Below are 24,167 nucleotides of genomic sequence, written 5' to 3' on the forward strand. Positions count from 1 at the left end.
ATGAATCGAGTGCCTATGGCACAACTATATCATGTTAACATTTTTTTCCCAGCTAACAGAAAACTTTAGGACTTGGTTTTGCTAGGGATTGAAGAGACAAAAGTTGTAGCTTGAAGCTGCCTGTCATCATATACAGTATTTGAACAAAGATAGTGAGCACTCTCTCTCTTTGCTGTTGCTATATTTAACCACCGTTCCAGCCATAAAAGGCCAGCTGTGTTGCTCTCACATTCCTCTGACAGCAGGCAATATTTTTGTTCGGGATCTGGGAGCCCCATCCCCAACCCTGGTCCTCTCAACCACTCTGCTGCATTGAACCTCTACTGGATTTCTCTCTCCCTCTCAGTCATCTGTATACAAGGCTGGACTTTTATCATTATTAGTTGGGTTGCTGGTAAGTGTGCTATCTTAAGAAATATTATATGTCAAATAAATTTGGTTTTTATCTTATCAATGTGGGGCACTATTTGCCTTCTTTCCCTCTACCCCTTTCTTGCAATGTTACACTCTTCCCTCTCTCTTATTCATGTAAATTGGGAGAGCTGTAATAATGAACTGGAAGAATTTAAAGACTGAACTCTCAATATTTTGCCAGTCCAACTCTAACAACTCTTCATGTATTTTTCAAATAGACATGAGGTAATGAGTTAACTATAATGTTTTGCTGTGAAATAGTTATTCTCTCAAGATGTTTTCTTTTGTGCTTGCAATAGTTACTTTAAAATGTCTTCACATGAAGTTAAGAATCTCTTCTTGTTTTAATAACCTAATGAAATCTTGAAACAGGAAGAGATTCAATATCACTTTTTGGATGTGGAGCAAAACGCTCTTGCTCCTCCTCTAACCCATCTTCATTTCTGTAGGCAGCTTTGGACAAACAGCTGTTCTTCCTGACACTTTCTGCATATCAGTGAGCAGATCAAGATACTATTTCCCTGTCCATTTGCATTCTTTTAGCCTTACTTTAACATCCAAAGAATTAAAAGACTCACTACATTTTGAAGAATTGTGTTATTAATAAGATGTATATTTGTGCTTTTGTAAATATGCATAAAGAATTACCAAGCAGTTAAAAATAGTTGTAACAGATAAAAATAATGGTTATCCATAGACTGGATAATGATGTTCAAGCTGGAGATGGCAGAAGTTTTATCGGTTAGCTGGTGAGCTACTACAGCAGGTGCTTGTGATACTGCTACACAACTGGGAGTGTATCCACATTGCAGAAATAAAGCAATTTGACACCACTTTAACTGCCATGTCTCCATCCTGTGGAATCTTGGGATCTGTAGTTTAGTGAGCCATCAGAGTTCTCTGACAGGCTCACCAAACTACAAATCCCAGAATTCCACAGGATGGAGACATGACAGTTAACATGGTGTCAAACTGTTTTACTTCTGCAGTGCAGCAATAGCCTGGTTTGAGAGAGGGAGTGTAACTTTTATGTTGGAAGTTAGAGAAATAATGCACATGTCAATCATTAAGGAAACACTATCTACCTGTACTCAGAAATATAAGTGTGGGAAAATGTGTTATATATAGCTGAAAATATTGTATCTGTAATATTAATTCATATCAATTGTAAATGCTAACATTCAAAAGACCTGATTTACAAATATATATCTCAACTCTGAATTCTGCTCCTAAATTTTTATTCTAAAGGCAGCTGTGTGGCAGTATGTTTGATTTTGGACCAAAAATTTGAAATTACAATACAGAGTATTAGAATTTTGAATATTATTTTAAAGTTTAAAGTGGGAGAAAACATATTTGAATTTGAGACAAGTTTTTTTTTAACCCTAAAACAACTGATTCCTCATCCATCTCTTTGCAGTAGAATACAAAGTATGACAAAAGTTAACAACTGAAAAGTGGCCTTGTTTCTTGGCAGTTTCCCCTAGGAAACCCTACTTTGAATGAACTAAATATTTTGCTCTGTTCTTTTCTACCATCAGATTTCCTCTGCAAAAAATTATATCCTAATATCCCCATGGACATAAGTAGTCCGGTTAATGTTAAATAAGTGGTGTTTATCACCTAACTGGATAACTGAAATAGATGTCTTTTGTGCATTCTGAATCTTACATATGAGCATGTGAATATTATTGAATAAACTACCTTAATATTTGTCATACGTGCCATTAATATTACTAACATTTGGTGGCAGAGTTTTTCTGTAGGTCAATCCAATAAAGCCTAACTGGACAACAGTCTCACCTAGAGGTTTAATTTGATGCACCTATAGTCTCTGCTGCATTATTTATGTTTATTGAAACATTCTTGAGCTTAGAATTCAAAGAAGTGATGGGAGCAGTGCTGAAGGTGAAGAGTGTGATAAACTCCATAATAGCTGTTAGTCTGGAAAATCAGTGTACAAAGGGATCTTCTGGCACTTTTGAGACTTAACTGAAAGAAAGAAGTTTGTGTGTGTGTGTGTACTTTCTTAGAGCTTGTAATGGTGTTTTAGCTCTCCCTGGTTAACATAGCTTGTCCCTCTTCTTTTTTTTGGCAGTGTCTCAAAAGTTACAAAGTGCGCTAGGAAAAATCCAGGATGTCTTTACCATTTTACCAGAGGCACCATCAACATTTTGACCGTGCATATCGCCACAAAGAACTGGAATCCACCCTGAGTCAGTACCACAAAGAGGAGAAGCGCAAATCTGCAATCTATACTCATGGATCTGCTGCCTACAGTCAGGAAGCGTCACTGGGCTACCGCCATGGGTCAGCATCTTATGACCAGCAGTCTATAGCATCAAGCCATAAATCAGCTGAAGCCTATGCTCATGAATCAGCAGCCCATAGTAGAACATCTGCAGCTTACAGCCTGGGATCTGAATTGCTCAGTAAGAAGGCTGAGGCCTACCGTCTTGGATCTGAGTTGATCAATAAGAAAGCTGATGCCTATCGCCTTGGATATGAAACATACACTCCAAGGTAGGTTAAAACACAAAGTTTTGTTGAGTAATGGGGTGATAGGTTCATATTCTCTTTTATTTGGCTGAGTAGCAAGCATTCCATCGGCTTCAGCTAGAGCAGAATGACATTCCATGAGCTATATGTATTTGCTGGAATAATTAACTATTCCTCAGTGTAAATTGTTGTGTTTTTTCACTTCATATTCATTTACTAGGAGTTTATCACACGGGAGGCATCCCATGCAGAAACGGGATTTAAAACCTGAAAAAACCTAAGAAGGCATGCAAAAGCACAATTGATTTTCAGATACATTGGGGTTAACACAACATTAAACTGGCTAGAAAGTCAACAAAATGAAATTCTTTTTACTTATGGGATTTTCCGGAAGTAAAAAGAATCTTGTTTTGTCTTCTTTCTAGCCAGGTTAATGTCACGTTAATGCACCTTAACAGCGACGTCATCTGAAATCAGTTGTGCTTTTGCGTGTCTTTTCTACTTGCTGTCTGGGTTAATGTTGGGTTAACCTGGATGTCATCTAATAATCTGCTTTTGTGGGGGGGGGTGTCCACTTTAAATCCCGTTTTTGCACGGGATCCCTCCGTGCAAAACTAAAGAAAATGTCATGTGCAACATAATATTTCCCTCTTGAGATATTACACAACAGAGGGAATTTATAGTCTTTTGAGAAGATTTTAAGTACTCATGTCAGTTTGACCTGATGACCAGGACAGAACTTCTCAATGCTTTTCAACATTTTTCACTAACTTCTCAACAAGCCATTGTCTTTTCTAATTATGGGGAATATATATGTCTTCAGCTGTGGACTGCAAAACCCACTGTGTGACCTTGGGCAAGTCACATGCTCTCAGCCTCAAGGAAAGGCAATGGCAAACCTTCTGTGAATAAATCTTTACAAGAAAACCCCTTGATAGATCTGCATAAGTCAGAAATGACATGAAGGCACATGGCCATTTCTGGTCCCATCCATGCCCTACCCTGTTACATGTGTACTGGCTAACCTGCCTAATGTTTGACTCTGCTGTATAGTACAAGAACAATGCCATTCATGGGAGGGAGATTTAACCATACTACTACTTTACTACTTAGATGGTTTTTATTTCTACCAGGATCCATGCAAGAGTAGTACTTTGCTGTTTCCTGATATTTTACTTGAGGCATGAGCCATGCAAAAGTCAGCATACTTGTAAGATGTGCTTACTTTGCTTGAGGCAAGAGCCTGGCAAAGGCAATGTGTACAGTAGAGGGAGCAGATATTTAACATCTACATGAAACCATGTTAACCATGTTATTTAACATCTACATAAAACTGCTGGGAGAGGTCATCCGGAGTTTTGGGGTGCGGTGTCACCAATATGCTGATGACACCCAATTGTATCTCTTTTTTCCATCTGACTCCAAGGAAGCTGTCTCTGTATTGAACTAATGTTTTCTGTCACTAATGGACTGGATGAGGGCAAAGAAATGGAAACTTAACCAGACAAGTGCTAGGGAATCCTGGGAACTGTAGTTTATTGTGGCACCAGAGCTCTCTGACAGAGAAGGCTAAATGTCTCACAAAGCTACAGTTCCCAGAATTACCTAGCATTGAGCAAGGACCATTAAAGTGGCCTCAAACTGGATTATTTCTGCAGTGTGTTTTGGACCTGTGTCACTTAGAACTGGAATAGATAGAAGTGATGCAGTGCTTGAACCACTGCAAGAAACAGATACTTCTTGTAATGATCAGAGCAGCCTTAATCCATAGAGCTCCAGTCTAGATCTGTAGTAGAAGTGGGCAACTGTCAGGGGGTAAGGGGCTGCACTGGAGACCTAGGAAGACTACACACCCTGCCACACACCCCAGGAAAACAGTTCAATCTTTTAAAAATATATCTTAAATATCATGTTGGTTTTGACATGTTGTTGGCTTCCCCTGAGCCATTTTAAGTTCAAGAGAGCCCTTTTTACATCAGGAATTGATCTCTAGAGGGCTTTATGAACTCATTTGGAATCTGGTGGGGGAGGCAGTAAGGGGATCATATGCAGCCTATGGACAGTATTTGCCCACCCCTGCTCTAGAGCTATACATATATTGCTCCAGTCTACATTTATTTTTAATGAGACAGACAGGAGCTGACAGGGCCCTGCATTGCTTAGAGAAGCACAAGGTCCTTGTCTGCAAGTAAGAAAGAGAAATAACCCTTCTGCTACCTCAGAAAGATAATTGAAGCACTACCCCCCACCAGTTAGTAACATTAAACAAGTTTTGCTATGCAATGGTTTTATCCTTTGTTAGCCTGATAAGTGACTTGTTCCAAATAATCTTGAAAGAAATTACAGTATTTCCAAGCTCTGAGCTATCAGGTGTCTGCATCAAGAGAGCAGCCTGATGGGCAAAAATGTGTGGGCAGGCAGAAAAGGCGAAGTAATGCTGGGTGACAGATCAAGGAGACAGGCAGTGGTAGATGAGGTTAGCAGTCAGAGAAAGAATGAGGCAAGCAAGTAGATAACACAAGTAAGCAATATCCTTGCAAGTTAGGCATGGTTTCTGTGATGGTAAAGGAAGCTGGTAAAGTGAGCTGGTGGCATTGACTGCCAAACACTAAAGTGTCATGCTTTCAACCTGAGACGTCCCTAACTCACTAAGCCCTGCTATTTTATCCAGGTATTGTGTGAGCAGACCTAAGAGAAAGATTTGGTGGTGGGAGGCCAAGAATTGAACAAAAAATTGGTGGTGGTGGGGGGGGGTTACTAGATTACAGTGGATTGGAATTAGTTAAAGGAAACTACAGTCAGGCTGCAAAGAAATTACGAACTCAGTCAGATACTTCTAAACACTCCTGGATCCCTGGGTCAAACTGGACAGCAAGAGGAATTTGGTATTACTATGGGACATTTTCCTTCTGATAACTGGATTTCCAGAGAAATGCATATCTCAGCATTCACACTTACAAATTAAGACTGTGGAGTATATCACACGGAGCTTTCCGGTGGTTTTCTGCGTCAGTTCAGGCTAATTTCTGACGTGACTGCACTTCCAACGATGCGGTTTCACATTGTAAAGTGACTGTGTTATCAGACGCCATTGATTTCTATGGGAGCTCCTTGTGAGGCGCTTCAGCAGTGTTTCTTAAGTGACCCCTCATTTTGGTAAAACCGGTAGAAAAGGGACTTCAGAGAATTCGCTTCCAAGCTCCCTTTGATTGCACTGCGAATTGGTCTGGTGTGGAATGCAGCTTTGCTACTACTCTGGTACTCCACCACAAACGCCCCAGAAGGGAGGAGGAGGAGGCAGCCCCCTGTCCCTTCCTCCCCATCGGTGCCTGGCACCCGCGGGAAGGAAGGAAGGGAGGAGGAGGAGGAGGCAGCCCCGCCCCCGTCCCATTTCCCTGCAGGGTGCCGATTCGAATAGTTGAACCTTCCAGTGTGGTAATACAATGTGCACTCACTCCCCTTTGCTTGAATCCGCATCATGTGACTTGCTTGGAATCGAACTGACTTTGTTTCCTCCTCACTTCGGAAGGACAGCAGAAAGGCAACCAGGTGTGGTAAAACACCACGATTTTACCTTAATTCGCATTGCTAGACAGGAGTGACTCTGGATCTGGTGTGAAAAAACATCACGCTTTGCATTGCTAGAACAGGAGTGACTGTGGATCTGAGCTGCAAATCCCCCACGTGTGATAAGGTCCTGTGTTTATCTCCTGATGACCTATCATAAAATAGCATGCTGGAATGTAAGATACAGAGTTGAGGGAAAACATACGTTAGGAGAAAAATATGTCTTTCACCACTTTCTAAGCATAAGTGTATTGCTTATTTTAGTCTTATGTCTGTCTCTAAAAAATAAACAAGGAAAGGAGGAAGAAGCAATGGTAGCATATTTAACAACCCCATCCCCAAAGCATAGGATTTGGGGAGGCACTGAAAAATATGCCCTAGGATTAGAGAGTGGATATGAAATTGACCACTACAGTATTTTCACAGGGGAAAGAACCTTTGACAAACACAGTTTCTGGAGATGGAGTGCTGGCATTTCTAATGTATTAAAAGGGCTTTGCAGAAGGTCAAAGTTTGCTTCTTGAATTTGTGGCTTTCCCTGAGAAAGCAGCAAAACCAGTCTACGGGGGCCTGATTCAGCTCTATCTCTGTCTCTTATTTTGAGAATTTGAAGTTGATATTGGCAGAGGAAAGTGCAAAGGCAGGACTATTGCTGAACCTAAAGGAAAGAAAATAATGACCACAGAGGATGTACACAAATTCAACCTAGATAACAAGCAAATCAAAATATTTTTTATAGATTTCCTGTACCTTGGATCAAATATTGACCAGAATGGAGACTGCAGTCAAGAAATCAGAAGATGATTAGCAATGGAAAGACAGTTATGAACAAATTAGATAAGATCCTAAAGTGTAAAAGTATACAACTAAACACTAATGTTAGAATTGTCCAAGCCATTATATTCCCCATCACCATGTACAGATGTGAGAACTGGACAGTGAAGAAAGTAGTTAAGAAGAAAGCTGACTCATTAAACATGTGGTGCTGTAGAAGAGTGCTGAGGCTATTGTTGATGGCCAAAAAAATAAACCAATGGTTACTTGAACAGATCAAGCCTGAACTCTCCCTGGAAGCCAAGATGTGGCCATATGTTAGCCACATCATGAGAAGGAAAGACTCATTAGAAAGGACAATAACACTAGGAAAGGTAGAAGATATAGAAAGAGAGGAAGACTGCACACCAGATGGCTAGACAATCAGGGAAGCCATGAGTATGAGTCTTCAGGACCTAAGCAGAGCAGTGGAGGATAGGGGGGCTTGGAGATGTCTCATCCACAAGGTAGCCAAGAGTCAGGGTTGACTTGAAGGCAGTTAACAACAATTGACAGTGAAAATGCAATGACATCTGGAAACAGCATTGAAATATCCAGTCTCTCTCATCACTTTTGAAGGAAAAACTTGACTGAAGCAATTATTTTATTGCTTATTATTGGGTCATAGGCTGGCATTTACTTATTTGGATAAGTAATCTGTATGTGACCTTTATGACTTAATTGCTGGTGCTAATGAGAATATGATTGCATTTATTATTTAATTGGCTATGTTATTTCAAATTATACCAACAACTGAATGGTTATTGTTCAAAGTTTTACTGAAGTTCCGCTAAAACAAGGGTTCTTGATTAGATCAACGCACAATATTTTGTACCCAAAGTATCATACTTGGAATCCAACGTTTATTTTTAGCCCTTGTTGTCTTCTACAATTGTTCTTTCATGTGTTTTTGTAGAAAAGCTATCCTTTTCTGCTGTAATGACTTTCCCATATTAAAGTCTACAGTTTTGATTTTAGTTCTCAGGGAAATTCAAGCATCAGAGTCTGTGATGAACCACTGCAACATTTTTGTACCATGGCCAAAGGGTGACCCACTGTTATAGTAGTTCTCAAAGTGTAACTAAAGACATAGCCTTTTATGTGTTATTAGCTATGTATGTATTCATCAGTTTGGGTGCAGAGGAGGAGACACTGGTCATTTGATATCAAATGAGTTTGCCTTTAAGGTTCAGAGCTAATTTGCATGTCACAGAGGCCACAGGGAGATTGCCACTTTGTGCCCCTTATAGTATGGTGAGCTGTTGATGCATAGAGCAAACAACCCCAACCTCTCTGTGTTATAGATTATTAAGCTAGTAGTAGCTTAAAAAATAGTTCCTAGGATTCTGAATGTGCCACAGGATTTCAAAACTGGCCATGGTGCATGCTCTGTCAGCTATTTCAGCATAGAGCCATAGGCATGCACAAAGATACAAATTTGTTAGTATCGTTCACAGATGCTCAGGACAATGGTGATTTATATGGCTTGAATCCAACTGTTAGTCCCAGCCAAATTCATAAATTTGTCCAACTCACATGTATAGTCCAAACTTCAGACTAATAAATAGGATTCAACCCATTATCTACTGATGTGTTCAAAGGCAGGGGAACTGAATTCCATTACCCATCCCCAGTAGTATCAGATCCAACAAACATACCCATCTATGAGATACTGTTCAAAGAGATAACCATATTAGTCTGTTTTAGCATAAAAGGATTCAGTGAATCCAGTAGCAGCTTTGAGATTAACATGGACATAGTCCACTTTATCAGATGCATAGCATCTGCAAGATGTATGAGTGGACTCAGTTTACTCATATTCCTCTGCGACACAGGCAATATGTTCTGCAGATATCCATATAGACACAGTCTTATATGTAAATTACTTTTGCTAAATCAAGGAGCTTGTGTTTAGCAGTCAAATGTATAACAGAGTCCAATGGCAAAATGTTTCCCTTTATATCATCATATATGCCTGTAAGCATTGTTTTCACTTTATTTACTTGCTGCGTCTGATCCTGAATAGGAGCTTGTATGCATTTATTGTATGTATTTTAATATCCTGTTTTCCTTATAAATTAATTCAAAGCAGCTGTATGTTTTGAGGTTTGGTTGACCGTAGCTTAGCAGTCTGCATTTCCAGGTGATAAACATCTTGTACTGGTCTTTAAGTGCCCTAAGCCTGTTTGTAGCTTGTTGCCAAGTTTGAAAGGTTCTGCACTTGACACTGCAAGTTGAGGACAACCTGCTGTCACATGCTCTTACCCACCCTAATGCATGGAAAAAAGAGCTCTAATTCTTCAGTCATCTGTCTGAAGCAACAAAAGGTGCAGAAAAAGCAAGAAGGAAGAAAGCCTTTATTCATCCAATAGAACTGAACACTGAATACTTTTGAAGAGCTCACCTTCAATAGTCAGATCAGAACTGTCCAAATATGTGTGTCTCTGAAGAGACAGATCACAAAACAGATACTGTAGCTCTACCAGTACAAGTTCAGAGTCTGGGCTATCTCCAAGAGGATCCTGTTACTCTGTTTGACCTAGCAGTATATAGATCCTACTCCACCATACTGGGAGGAATGTCCATATGCAGTATTTTTCCAGAGATATACCTGATAGGTCCTTAGAGTGCATCTGTAGTACCATGTTTGCACACAGTTTAAGCAAACCTAGTGAAAAGGAAACAGTTTATTTCGTGAATATTTGGAATTACCACTGTTGACTAGTGTAAACATATAAACTGTCTACAACCAGTAGTTTGAACCTAAGTGCCAAACTAAATGATACTTTAAAGACATAACTAGCCATTGTATCTTTTTAACCCTATAATAAGCATGGGGGATCCAATTTGAGTCAGGGCCCTAGCATGAGAGCGGGATTTTTTGTTTTGTTTTGTTTTTGCCCATCCTTGTGGTCATGATCTCAATTCAGGGGGCAGATATTGCAATTTTTATTGCCAAAATGATGCATAGAGCAAAATGGGTTAATTTTTACCAATAAAAATAGCAGATGGTGGTTCTTCAATATGAAGCGGGATCACATCAGGAGACAAAAACCCCTCAACCTCCACACCAATGTCTTATTCTGGATAAGTATCCCTAGTTATTCCAGAGTAAGAGAAATATGTAGTTGCTAGGAATGTACTTACAGTATTATTTAGTTTCCCCTTAAGACATAAATGACATTATGAAAATAACTTAACTCCCAATAACCTGCTAGGAACAAATGGTTTCTGATGACTGATATTTGGACCTGACTTACGCTCTTCTAATTTTTAAAATTGTATTTTTATTATGGTTATGGATTTAAAAGTCACAAGCAGGAATGAAAAAATTGACTTTCATGTCATTGCTGTGTGAAGAACATCTGACCTTTAAACAATGTTGGTGATGCAGGTTATGTGATCAGCTATGAACTCTGGTGTTATGATGAATTAGAACAACAGTTAAAATAAAATGAAAACAGAGGTAACTTCTTAATCAGCAGGAAAGGCTTGACACCATCTTTTTTTTTTTCCTGGTGAAGTTTCACATTTATGGTTTGAGGCTTTCTTTTCACAACATTATTCTCTTCAGAGTAAACAAGCAAACAAAAACTGTAGTCTGACAGGAACTGAGTTTAATTTTTACAGTTTCTTACTACGCAGGGAAACATTGTGTTGGATCCAAAGAAAGGAAAGTCTGACTCTAGTTATACAATCCTCCGATGTGATTTATGCCATACTATGTCATCAGTGCCCACCAGCACTCTACATCGGGCAAACAGGCCAGTCCCTGTGCCAGAGGATAAATGGACATAAATCAGACATTAGGAATGGGAATACACAAAAACCGGTGGCAGAACATTTCAGTCTCCCTGGGCATTCCATCTCAGTCAGACCTCAGAACAGCAATCCTGAAGACCATCCTGTTCAAAGAAGCTTTCCCAGGCATTGCATAACTGTCACTTGCTGTTTGATGTTCTTTTGTTGCCTGTTTTATTGAATCATTTCCTGTATTGCTATGTATTTTATATGTATTATCCTACTAGTGAGGCAGGCTAACTCCAACAGGCCTCCCTGGAAGAAGATTAACCATCCATCATGAAGCCAAGGCCTCCCTCCAGTCCATCTGCCTTGGTCCAGGCCTTGGAGGTAGAGAGGAACTGCTGGACCTCATCCCCTTCCCCTCCACCACTCGCTTCTGCTTTTGTGTCATGTCTTTTTAGATTGTTAGCCTGAGGGCAGGGAACCGTCCAATTAAAAAGATTGTATGTACAGCGCTGTGTAAATTTACAGTGCTTTATAAATAAAGGTTAATAATAATAATAATAATAATAATAATAATAATAATAATAATAGAACTACAAAGATAGATTGGAATGAGAAAGAGCAGAATTGGAATTCATCCATAATGTACAGTCCCTCAGCAATGGATCGAACAGGGATAATGGCTTCCTGGCTCACTACATACATTTCAACACTATCTGACCCCATTCTTGGGGATGGGGGGATGTCCTACACGCATCTATTTTCCCACCTACAGGTTAGTTTCCAAAGCCAAACTGGTCTTGCCTCTTCATTTCCATACACATTGGCGAGTTGACCAGGTATTTCAGTGGGACAGAAAAATTAGTATAATAAATACTAAAATGGAAGTTCCTTTCCCTTTGCACAAGAAACTTTTAGATCTAATCATTTACCTGCAGAAAGGTAATAGTCTACTTTCTTACCCTAACTCTAATATTCCCCTTGTTATAATATAATAATAAAGGCTTTATTTATATACCGCCCTTCGAAGCATCAGGGCGGTGAACAGCAATAAATATAACAATACAATGCAGCATATAAAAACAATACAATTAAAACAATAAAAGAACTCATGCCAGGTCACCAGCTGCTAACAGAGGGGGGGGGAGGGCATTCAGGGAGGAAAATCAGGGGTAGGCCTGCTCGAAGAAGAACGTTTTCAACCCCTTCTTGAATTGGGCCAGGAAGGTTGCTGAACGGAGCTCAATGGGCAGCGAGTTCCAGAGGGTGGGGACCGAAGTGGAAAAGGCCCTTCTAGTGGTGTTGACTAATCTAGCCTCCGGAACTCTTAATAGGTGCTGCCCAGTGGATCTGAGTGTGCGGGGCGGATTGTACAGAGAGAGGCGGTCCTTTAAGTACCCTGGGCCCAAGCCATTTAGGGCTATATAGGTTATAACCAACACCTTGTATTACACCCGGAAGCGAATAGGCAGCCAATGTAAGTCTTTTAAGACCGGTGTTATGTGACTGGTCCTAGATGTATTAGTGACCAGTCTTGCTGCCATGTTCTGCACCAATTGCAGCTTCCGGGTATGGTACAAGGGTTGCCCCATGTAGAGCGCATTGCAGAAATCCAACCGAGAGGTTACCAGAGCATGTACTACTGTTTCAAGGTCCCTCCGGTCCAGGTAGGGTCACAGCTGGCGTATCAGCCGAAGCTGATAACAGGTGCTCCTGACTGTCGCATCCACCTGAGACGTAAGGTGGAGCGACGAGTCAAGGAGCACCCCCAGACTGCGTACTGAGTCCTTCACAGGAAGCGTGATCCCGTTCAGGACAGGTGGAACCACCTCCGTCCCGGGGCCCGGAGAACCTATCACGAACACTTCCGTTTTCTCTGGATTCAGGCTGAGTCTGTTTTCCCTCATCCAGCCCATTACCGACTCCAGACAGGCCACGAGAGGAGAGATGCCATCCCTGGTCACTGCATCAGTCGGAGACATAGAGAAAATTATTTGGGTGTCATCAGCGTACTGATAACCCCGCGCCCCATGTCTCCGGATGATCTCTCCCAGCGGTTTCATGTAAATGTTAAAAAGCATGGGAGACAGAATGGCTCCTTGAGGGACCCCAGATGTTAGGGGCCTCCTGTCAGAGCACACGTCTCCCAGCTGCACCATCTGGAACCTCCCAGAGAGGTAGGACCAGAACCACTGGAGCGCAGTGCCCCCGATTCCCACCTCTGCCAGGCGCTCCAGAAGGATACCATGGTCTATGGTATCGAAAGCTGCTGAGATGTCTAAGAGCACCAACAGGGACACGCTTCTCCTGTCGATGCCCAGACGGAGGTCATCGACCAAGGCGACCATGGCAGTCTCAACCCCATAGCCCGCCCGAAAGCCGGTTTGAAATGGATCTAGATAATCCGTTTCCTCCAGGATTGATTGGAGCTGGATCACAACCGCCCTCTCGATCACCTTACCCAAGAACGGCAATAGCGATACTGGCCGGTAATTGTTGTACATCAGGGGGTCAAGGGAGGGCTTTTTTAATAAAGGTCTTACAGTGGCCAATTTTAGATTCGATGGAAATTGCCCATCCCTGAGAGATGTATTGATAATCCGGTGTAACATTGAAATTACAACCGGTCCTCCCTGAGCCGCTAGCCATGAGGGACAGGGATCGAGAGAGCAGGTCGTCTTCCTAACACTTCCAAGGATCCTGTCCACATCCTCAGTACTTACAGACTCAAAGTGATCCAGTTTAACCAAGTCCACAGAGGCTCTGGGCACCTCTGTTCTGGTTTCTGCTCTAATACTGGCATCTAGACCTTCGCTTATCCGAGAGATTTTATCCACGAAGAAGTTGTTAAATTGGTCACAGCAGGCCTTAGAAGGTTCAAGGATCTGGTTCGGGGCAGGAGAGAGCTGAGTTAGCTCCCTCACAACCCTGAACAACTCTGCCGGATGCGACTCCGCGGACACGACACGTGCACCATAGAAAGAATTCTTAGCTGCACGTATCGCCTCTCCGTAGTCCTTCAAAAGATGGTCTAGGAGAGTCTGGTCGGATAAGCGCTGGTGTTCCGTCAGCGGTGCTCTAGCTGTCTCAGAACCCGCTTCCTTGCCCGGAGATCTTCTGTATACCAGGGCTTCCTTTTGGAAGCAGGTCTGAGAGGGCGCTTGGGAGCGATACCGTGTATAGCCCTAGAGAGATTTGTATCCCAGATGTTAGTCAGGGCATCAACAGAGTCGCCGTCGGTTCCAACTGTATACCCCTCTAGGGCTTCTTGGAACCTTTTGGGTTCCATCAGCCTTCGAGGGTGGACCATTTTAATAGGGGAGGATCTGGGTAGAAGCCTTGATTTTTGCCTCCACCAGGAAATGATCCGTCCATGACAAGGGGGAAATATTAGATATTTCCACCCACGGAATTTCCATGTCCGTACAAAAGACCAAATCAAGTGTATTACCCGCAGAATGCGTAGGCCCCAAGACCAGTTGTGACAGGCCCATGGCTGTCATGGTCTCCATGAATTCCCGAGCCGCACCGGATGGAACATAGTTGGCCATGAAGGGGATGTTGAAGTCTCCCAGGACCAGAAGCCTGGGGGACTCCAACATCAGCTCCGAGACCAACTGTGTCAGCTCGTTAAGGGAGTCTGTTAGCGCACGGGGTGGCCGATAAACCAACAGAATCCCTAGACTGTCCCTGGCCTTCAGGGTCAAGTAAATACACTCAATATAGGAAGTTTGACGTACATGGTTCCTAGTTAGAGACAAGCTGTTCTTATGTACCAAGGCAACACCCCCCCCCCCCGCCCACCTAACCTGGTCTGGTCCTTCACTGAGTACCCGGCAGGTAGGGCCTGAGCCCATACAGCTTCTCCCTCAGGCCCCAACCAGGTCTCAGTAATGCAAGCCAGGTCACAATTGTTGTCCTCGAGCAGGTCATGAATAATATGGGATTTGTTCTTGATGGACCTGGCATTGCACAGGAGCAGAGACAGGGTTTGTGGTACGGTTGGAGCGACCCTCAGGTCTCTTTGGTTAGAAGAGGGACAGGAAGGCGGGATAGATATTAAGCATCGATCTCGCCTTCCCCTGTAACGCTGGTCCACTCTCCTACCGCCATACCTCCCCTACCTCCCCTTGCCCCACACTACCTCAATGGGAGCCCCGCCCATGCAGAAAGAGTTACCCTCTACTTCCCCAGCCGAAACATTCCCCGAGTCCATATCCTCCCCCTCCCCTGGCAGTACAGTGAAAAGGGCAGAGAAAAAACACTTCAGTCATTCTCTGCCCCAACCGGCACGGGAACGGCACCCCTGCCCTCAAGCTGCCGCTAAAAAAGCGCAACTGCGCTGCTGCGGAGATGCAAAGTCCAACAGCCAGTCTGTGGGCGGCTCCCCCGGGACGGTGCACAGATGCACACCTCCGACACCCCGGGGAAGACCGCCCGGCAGCAGTCACAGCTCCAGCAGCAAAGCGTCCGGTGGAAAGCAGAGGGGGCGTGGCGAAGAAGGGCCAGGAAGCCCGGCTTTTTATGCGCACCTCTCTCACTGGTGCGCACTCTTCCCCACCTTCCCCCCAGATGTCCTCAATTTGGCTCTCTCCGGGCCGCCGCGGGAAACGCTGGGATGGAAGCAAAGTCCAACAGCCAGTCCGTGGGCGGCTCCCCCGGGACGGTGCGCAGATGCACACCTCCGACACCCCGGGGAAGACCGCCCGGCAGCAGTCACAGCTCCAGCAGCAAAGCGTCCGGTGGAAAGCGGAGGGGGCGTGTTGAACTCACAAGTAGTATATGAATCAATTTTGGAACAGACATCTTTTTTGCACCCATTGCAGTGGCTTTAAAAATTAGTGCTGTTAATGCCAATGTGTAAAAGCATTGTGGAGGAATGTGCCAGTCATGCATCTTCTCTAGTGATGATTCCATGAGCCATATCTCGTTGATATCCAGTGTGTTATTCCACAGGGTCATTTCTGAATCTGTTTTGATTAAGTGTTGTAGCACTGTGTATTTATTGCAAACTTAATCATACTTGGAATAAACCCACTGAAATCAGTGGTGCTTAAATGAAACATGACTCTAAACATGGGCAAAATGCTTATCACATGACACTGTTATACTGTAACTGCAATGACTTTGTGGAGATTATTGCATGATATCATGCTTCTCTTGGCGCTGAAACATGTGGTACTGCTTTGGATTGCTTGGAAATCTAATCTTTTCCCACTGGAAATAATCCATTAATGATCTCCTATTACACTATGATTTAGTTACCATTTTGTTTTGTTGCAATACTGGGAACAAAGTGAGTATAGTTTCATTGCTCCTGTCTTGGGATTCCCCAGGGATTTCCAGTAGAGGAACTCCCAACTACTTTGATTGGACTGGGAGGGCACTGGGATTCCTGGGAGTTCCCAAGAAAACTACTGAATGATTGTGCTCCATTCTCTGGCATTTCTTTTACATTATTTTAAATTGTGTATATATATTTAAAAATAGCATAATAACACAATTCTGATGTAATCCTATTAGAAATTAATTCCCTGAGAAATCATAGGTTTCAGGAAAAGTTTAAAGATTCAATAAAAGTTTAAAGAATAATATATAAAAGCAGAACAAAGCACATTTGGGTTTGCAGAAAAAGGCATATAAAAATGGTGCAAGTGGTGTGTGTTATCTTTCCAATGTGAGCAGGGCCTGGGGGAGGTGTTGTATAATAGCATCACTATTTAACTGTGCAATTGTACAATGCAGCTTCCTGACTTTTATTTTATAAAAAGCCTATCATAGAGTAAGAGTAGGAACAAACAGGGTGGTGTAAATGATATTGCCATATTTTAAATGTTAGAAAGAAAGCACAGGAACTAATGCCATTTGCTTGCAAATGCAATGATGGTAGAAAACAGAACATTGCCATTTGCTACCCTTCTGAGTATGGGAGAAGTAGTTTTCCAGGTGGAATGACCCAAAACAACCAACTAATGTGATAAGCACCCTAGTCTGGAGCCAGTCCTATGTTTTCTGATATACTGCATCTTTATGAAACCCATCTCCTAAATTTCTCCAGTGCAAAATAATATGCCAGACTTTGCCTTTGTAGGGGTTCTCAAAGATACATAAATGAGCAGCACCACTGACTTACATGCTTTTTCATTACACATCAATAAGCAGCAAGAGTTATCAGTCTATCAAAACATTGGCGATTTTTAAAAAGTCATGCCATTAAATACATGCCATTGAAGAATATGAAGCTGCATGGTAATTTGTACTAACCAGGTTCATTAACAAATCCATAACATAAAGATAAATACTGAGATAGTGTTCTTTAAAAAAAAGAGGTTGCTAATTGGCATCAGGATTTTAATTCTGAAATCTCCCAAGACTTTAGCATTCAGGGGCCTCTCATAGGTTGCCCTGCTCTTTAATGGCATGAGCCAGTGGTATAGGGGTGAGATGGAGGAGATAATATAATTCTTCAGCTTTGTTGAGATTTCAAAGTGGTTCAGTCGTTCACTATATGCCATTGTAAACAAGAGTATACCAGAGCTTTCACTCACCTTATCTAGAGATGTAGCTGCTAGTCTCAAAAGTAGAGATGGGGATTCAGGAGTTTCTTTTGAGAATCTACGTCCTTCTACTAGTGGTATAATACATTTGTTTAGTAACTTTTAAAATGCTATTACCTTCTTTTTTCTTTGTTTGTTTTTTCCCAACAGATAAACACAGCTACACTTCTCAAGAATTTAAAAAACAACAATGTGTTCATTGCACATTGTAGCCTCAAGGTTACTGCTAAATGTTCTGTAGGCAGAAAGGTTTCTAGAGTCTCAAGAGGAGATTTCAGAACCTTACCCTTTAGCTGGAGCTAGAGATATATGTTGTAACCAGGGCTTTTTATCTGGTATGTGGAACAGGATCTCCCCAGAGTATGACCTATCACCCTTTCTTTGCTCTCTGGTTTCAAGGAGTACAGCTCCATAACCTTTATGCCAAATTATGTGTGTGTTTTCTGAGTCAAACATAGTCTGCATCTTGTTGTCAGGTAGGCTTCCTAGATTCGGGGACTGACACAGGCATTTCTAGTTAATCCTGCTTATGCTTAGTAATATTTTCCACATGGAGATAAGTTTTGACGTTTGGCATTATCTCTGATCAGTCTAGTTGCCTGATATTAATACTTCCAGTTTTTATCATTTTAGTAAAATGCTATGCAGAAAATCTGGACATTACAGGTTCTGTAATTAGGTTAATCTAATTTCATAATTTTGTATATTTGGGTTATATGTATTTGTTAGCTTGTTTTTGTATTATAGTGCTTTGATTTTTTATGTTTGTATTTGGTTAGATTCTTTCAGAGTGGTATTGTAATGGTTTTAAATCTTCCTTCCTTCCCATATTTTTTTTGAAAATAAGATTATACAGTGGAGCCTCCACATATGCTGTCTTTTTATAGGCGGCTTTGAGCATAGGCGCTCAAAGCCGCCAGTGCGCGCGGGGCGGAAGGGGCGGCGCATCCCATTCAATTGAATGGGTGCGCACACCCGTTGTACCTCCTGCGCTGCCGTGCCGCCGCGCACGAGCCCCATTGGAAACAATGGGGCTCGAGCATAGGCGGATTTTTTTATACGCGGAGGGATCCGGAACGGATCCCCCGCGTATAATAAGGTTCCACTGTACAGAATTGGTAGGGCTGTCTCGTTATTTTATTCTGTGATGTGCTTTGTGTATATTATAGGTACAACAATAGTCATAATCACAATCACAATAGAGACTTGGCCCAGCATGGGGCTGCAGATCCCGATATGAGGCAGAGCATCTGCTGTCCGGTGGGTATCTCCCATCTCACCCCCACACTGAGAAGGAAACATGGAGTACCAACTGTGTGAGCTATTTGGCTTTAGGCCACTGTGTGGTATCCTTGACCCATGGGAATGAGGTGTCCAGTAGCCCCTGAACTAGGCCTGACTTTGTTAGCCTACACCCTCAAAGTCCCTTAGGGGGATTGCCAAACAGGCCCATGCAGCATCATCAGAGTTGTGATAAAAACAAGCAAACAAACCATAAGGAATATAAAGTGACAAAGCACAACAAAACCATGCACATGCCCATATTTTAGGGAGGGTGAATGTGAAGGCAAAGTCCAGCTGAATTCCAGAAGCATGTCAGAGGTGTTATTTATATCTCCAGATTTGGCCACAGAGAAGCCTAAGTGTCCCAATGGCTGCCATCAGAAGAGCCTGCCCACTGCAGCAGTTGACTGGCTGGTTTCCTAGAGATCTGTGAAAACAATGTGCAAGCCTCTGAAGGGGCACAGATGCCAAGGGTCAACTCAGGAGGTTCCTTGCCTGCCCTTCAGTCCACAAACAGCTTGTGTGGTGAATTGGGACGGGCATGCTTACTGGGGTATTAGCTACTCCTATTTTGGTGTCATCTGCAAATTTGATAAGTATACCCCCAATTCTGTCATCCAAGTCATTGATAAGTTCAGTGTTTCAATAGAATAGGGCTGATCACTGCATCTCAGGGCAGTAGGGCAGATCACGTGGCAAATGTTTCTCTGTCTTTCAACAGATTAATGGTCAGGGGGCTCAGAAGGAACAGCCAAGAAAATGCCTTGCTGCCCTTCAGCATCTTGCTCCCTCTGCCTGACACCCTATCACTGTGTTTACTCATAGATTTGCCACCTGAGTGAAAGAGAAATACTTGACTCAACTATGTTGACCTCATGTATAAGTCAAGGGCAGGTTTGGGGGCCAAAATTTTGGATTTTTATACGATCTGTGGATAGGTCAAGGGTAAAACCTAGGGGCATATAATGAAGAATTTTACATTAATTTAGAACTTTATCGCACCCATTTTTGTCTCCACTACGGGTACAGAAAGAGGATGCTTGTGTGTGTGCAGCCTGCCAAAAACGGATTTTACTGTACGCCAAAGCATCCTCCAAAAGGCCCTGTTCCATCCCCCGGCGCCAAGCTGTCCCCATTCAGTGCTGAGGTGTGTGAAATGTTCTGGTCAGAAGTCTTCCGACCGGGCAAAATGGCACCCGTCAGCACTGAATGGGGATGGCTTGGCGCTGGGGGACAGAACGGGGCCTTTTGGAGGATGCTTTGGCATGCGGTAAAATCCACTTTTGGCAGGTCGTGCACATGAGCGTCCTCTTTCCATACCCGTAATAGAGACAAAAACGGGTGCAATAAAGTTCTTAATGCAGCCAAGGAAAACAAGGCCAATGAACTTACAAAATTCCAGCAGGCATGTTTGGTGGGTACAAGGGAGAGGGACCTACTCAATGGTTGCTCCTGAACTTTGAAACTCCCTCTGTAAGGAGGCAAAGATGGTTCTCTCAGTGCCCCCAAGCAAAAATATCCTATACCAATCAGCTTTTAGGAACAGACTGCAATGGGCTTTTAATTATTTATTTTTTGTTTTGTTTTTTGTATCCTGTCTTTTAACACATTTTCAAATGGTTTTACTTCTATAGTTAATTTTTTTTTACAATAACATATATATTTTGCTGATCTTTTTGTAAGTTTTTCATCATTTCTTATTTTGATCTTCTGTAATCCACTTTGAGTCCCAATCATAGGCAGGATATAAATGGGTGATGATGATGGTGATGATGATGATACGGCCTTTCCCTCTTCTAGAAAAATGATAGAAGACCATTCTCTAAAGCTGAGTCCCAAAGCAAAGCGAGCTAAGCAAAGTTGGTTGTTGGAGGAGAAAGAAAATACCACTGTGGACTATGTAGTACCTGTATTCACAGGAAGGTATGTTTCTTTTTTCCAATTTTATGTTTGTTCCGTGAGGGCTAAAGGAGAAGAAGAAATAAATATGACAGTATGTCCCTTTAGCCTGTAATGGCTTTACTGCTAGAATGAACAACAAAGCAAAGCTCCTTACAACATTACTTCTACTACATGCAAACAGTTGGGCATGGAAGGGGACAAGGAAATTGAATACTGGCAGTGCTTATTCAGAAATAAATTCAACTATCCTCAGTGAGGCTTAACTTTCCAGTAAATACATATACATATAGGATGGGAGCTCATATGACTAGCAGAAAAACACTGGAAAGATAAGAATGATGTGTTCTTATGATACTGCTCTTTAGACATTTACAGAGATGGTTTCACATTTTTTTTCCTTTGATGGTTTAAGCATCTTGCATACTGCCTACAAAAACAAAGCTTATCTCAAAACAAAATACATAGTATGCATATGTGACCTGAAGAAATCTTTGTGCAGCAAAACTCAATCTAACACCTCTTTCACAATATAAAATTATAGCATTTTCACACCACTTTAATGGCCATCCCATGCAATCCTGGTATTTGGAGTTGAATGAGATATTTAGAATTCTCACCAAGCTTCAAATTCCTGGATTCGATAGGATGCAGCTCTAGCAATTAAAGTTGAATAATAGTGCTATTGTAACAGAAATTTCAGGAAACTTAAATTTCTAGGATTGGCAGAGCAATAGGATTGGCAAGAGGACCTAGTAATTGAAAATCCATAAGTTTATTTCCAGTTGTCGACAAAGGAAAACAATGAACTCAGTGGAATTCAAGTTCCAAAAGCTGAGACCCCGAACAAGACAAAATGGCTCTTTTTATATTATTCAAGACAAAGAAGCTTCTTCAATACACCTGATTGGCTAATTACAATTTAAACATACAGAATTCTTACAATCAGAACAGAAATACATGCATATATTAAAACTGCATCATCACTCCTTACCCCCTCCTGTAGGAATTCAGTGGCTTTCCTCCTAACCTTGCTTCTGAATGTCCTTATCTCAGTAGTTTATGTTATGTCTTTTTACTGGTGCCAGCTTCCATCCAGGTCAAGACGCACTCATTATTCCTTTGCTCTAGTTTTTCTAAACTCCAAGCCTTTATTTCAAAAACCATCTCTCTGGCTGACAAAGGTGACTCCATTTTTCTATAGTTTTTTATTTCAACAAGGAATATTTCCACCACACTATAATTGTTCATTGTGCAAACACATGCAAACTGAGCATTTCACACAAAAGGCAAATAAAAAACAAACTAAACTGCCTTGCTTTTTCTCTGTTGTAATCATGCAACTTCATCAATTTCTCCAAGGATGCATATACACTGCAGAAATAATCCAGTTTGACACCATTTTACTTGTCACAACTCAATGCTATGAAATGCTGGGAATTGTAGTTTTGTGAGACTTTTAGCCTTCTCAGTCAGACACCTCTGGTGCCACAACAAACTACAAATCCCAGGATTCCATTGCATTGAGCCATGCCAATTAAAGTGGTGGCAACCTGGATTATTTCTGCAGTGCAGATACAGCCTAAAATGCTAGACTGGATGCTAATAATAAGATCTGCTGCAGAAATAGCTAGGAGTTGCTGGCATGTAGTCCAATGAGTAACAGCTAAGAGTGTCTGGGCAAAATGAAGCATGGAAGAAGGGAGGCTGGTCGAAGCAAAATGGGCTTGAGTAATAAAAGCAGTTGTCACAATGACACCTTTATCAATTTGCTAGCAATCTGCATATGACCTTTCAGGGTATACTATAACACAATGTGCTTTCACCACATATTGCTTGGTACTTAAGTGAATCACTTATGTGAAAGCATTGCCAGTGAATATTATTTCTTATTTATTTGTCTGATTTATATTCCATCTTTCTCCCAAAGTGGCATCTAAATTAGTGGCTTTGCCAAGGATTTTATGGACAATTTTTACTATTTAAGCATTTGTTTCTATTGCAGTTTTGTGATTGTTGTATGTTTTCAAGTTGTTTACAACTTAGGGGTGACCCTAAAGCAAATATGTCATGGGGTTTTCTTCATCCCTTTCATTGGATTTGTTTAGAGGTGGTTTGCTTTTACCTTCCTCTGAAGCTGAGAGAATGTGACTTGCCAAAGGCCACCCAGTGGATTTCTGCGATTAAATAGAGATTCACACTTTAGTCTCCAGAGTCATTGTCGAAAACGCAGACCAGCATACCAATGTGGCTGTCTTTTGAAACACTTACTGTTCTTTTTTCATTTTTGCTGCCATCGAAGCATAAATATCCAAGTACATTGCAGCGGCATTTGTTCTTGCTGTAATGGCAGCTGGCAGAGCTAGACCACGGGACAGGCTTGCAAGACTGCAATTCTATTCAATTTTTCGTTTTGCCTCTTGCTTTTTATTGCACATGTTTTAAATATTTGAATTTGATAGGGAGTTTAATTACATTTTTAAAATAACTTTATGTAAGTTCTTTTCTATATGTTTTGTTTTTGGTTTTACTTGTTTTGTTATTTTGTAAGCTACCTTGAGTTTCATCTCTGGGGGGAAAGCAAAATAGATCAAGAAACAAATGCAATTCAAGAAAATATTCTTATTTTGGATCAAGACCTACTGACCTTAGTAGAACTAGCATCAAACCATAGATTGTCTTTCCTGCTCAGAAATGATTTCAAAGCTGGTGCTTTTTAAGTTAATCTAAAAATCACCCATTTGTGAATACTGTACATCCAATATTAGTGGTGAGTTTAAGTAAACCAGTAGTAAATATCTGCACTGTAACAATACCAAGGGAAACAGAATATAACTCTTGTATTATGTGAAAGGTATTTATTTTTAGATGTTTAATATTTAGTAATTGTTCTTGATGGCCAGGATGATGTAGTTGAGAGGGACAGCCACCTACAATGGCCACAGAACGATTGGGCAGTTTAATGATTACAGCATAGCATGGCCATGCAATCTAAACTAGAGATAGGAGGAACGATGGGGATTGTGAAAGATTAACCAGAACTGTGGAAACTTGCCAGGAAGGCAGGAAGGCAGGAATGAGTCAATAAACTGGTTTTGGGAAATGTTAAAAGGTAACTTGAACAAGATGTTGCTTAAAGCTATGCTTGCATTTTTAGAATGTATAAAAGGTTTGAAGAAAGACAATTGGGTGTGACAGTCTTGGAATTGCCATCTAGGCGGCTGTCACCCCGTACGGAAAATAAAGGTGTGCTTATTTTGAACCACAGTTCGGACTCTTGACTCTCTTTGTTGCTGGGTGCTCCAAGGACCCTTCCGGCATAGGTTGGGAGGGCTTGCACCCTCCCCCTTCATAGTGGTTTGAGTGGGTTACAGAAGGCCAGGGTTT

At 41.7% G+C, this 24,167-nt stretch overlaps 1 protein-coding gene across 3 annotated transcripts in view; it reads left to right on the plus strand.

Moving 5' to 3' along the window:
- Window positions 1-221: 221 nt before the first annotated feature.
- MYOM1 (myomesin 1) overlaps window positions 222-24,167 on the plus strand; it is a 104,434-nt gene continuing 80,488 nt past the window's right edge. Inside the window, exons 1-3 of one of the 3 annotated variants that reach the window (XM_089517109.1) lie at window positions 222-394; window positions 2,513-2,937; window positions 20,682-20,804. In XM_089517109.1, the coding sequence (XP_089373235.1) occupies window positions 2,552-2,937; window positions 20,682-20,804 (509 nt within the window). In that variant the 5' untranslated portion in view covers window positions 222-394; window positions 2,513-2,551. The remainder of the gene's footprint in view (window positions 395-2,512; window positions 2,938-20,681; window positions 20,805-24,167) is intronic. The other 2 variants (XM_089517111.1, XM_089517110.1) reach the window with 2 other exon arrangements.

Source organism: Sceloporus occidentalis, unplaced genomic scaffold (assembly GCF_023333645.1).
Source record: "Sceloporus occidentalis isolate IW3139 unplaced genomic scaffold, rSceOcc1.0.p SCAF_3, whole genome shotgun sequence".
Taxonomy (NCBI): domain Eukaryota; kingdom Metazoa; phylum Chordata; class Lepidosauria; order Squamata; family Phrynosomatidae; genus Sceloporus; species Sceloporus occidentalis.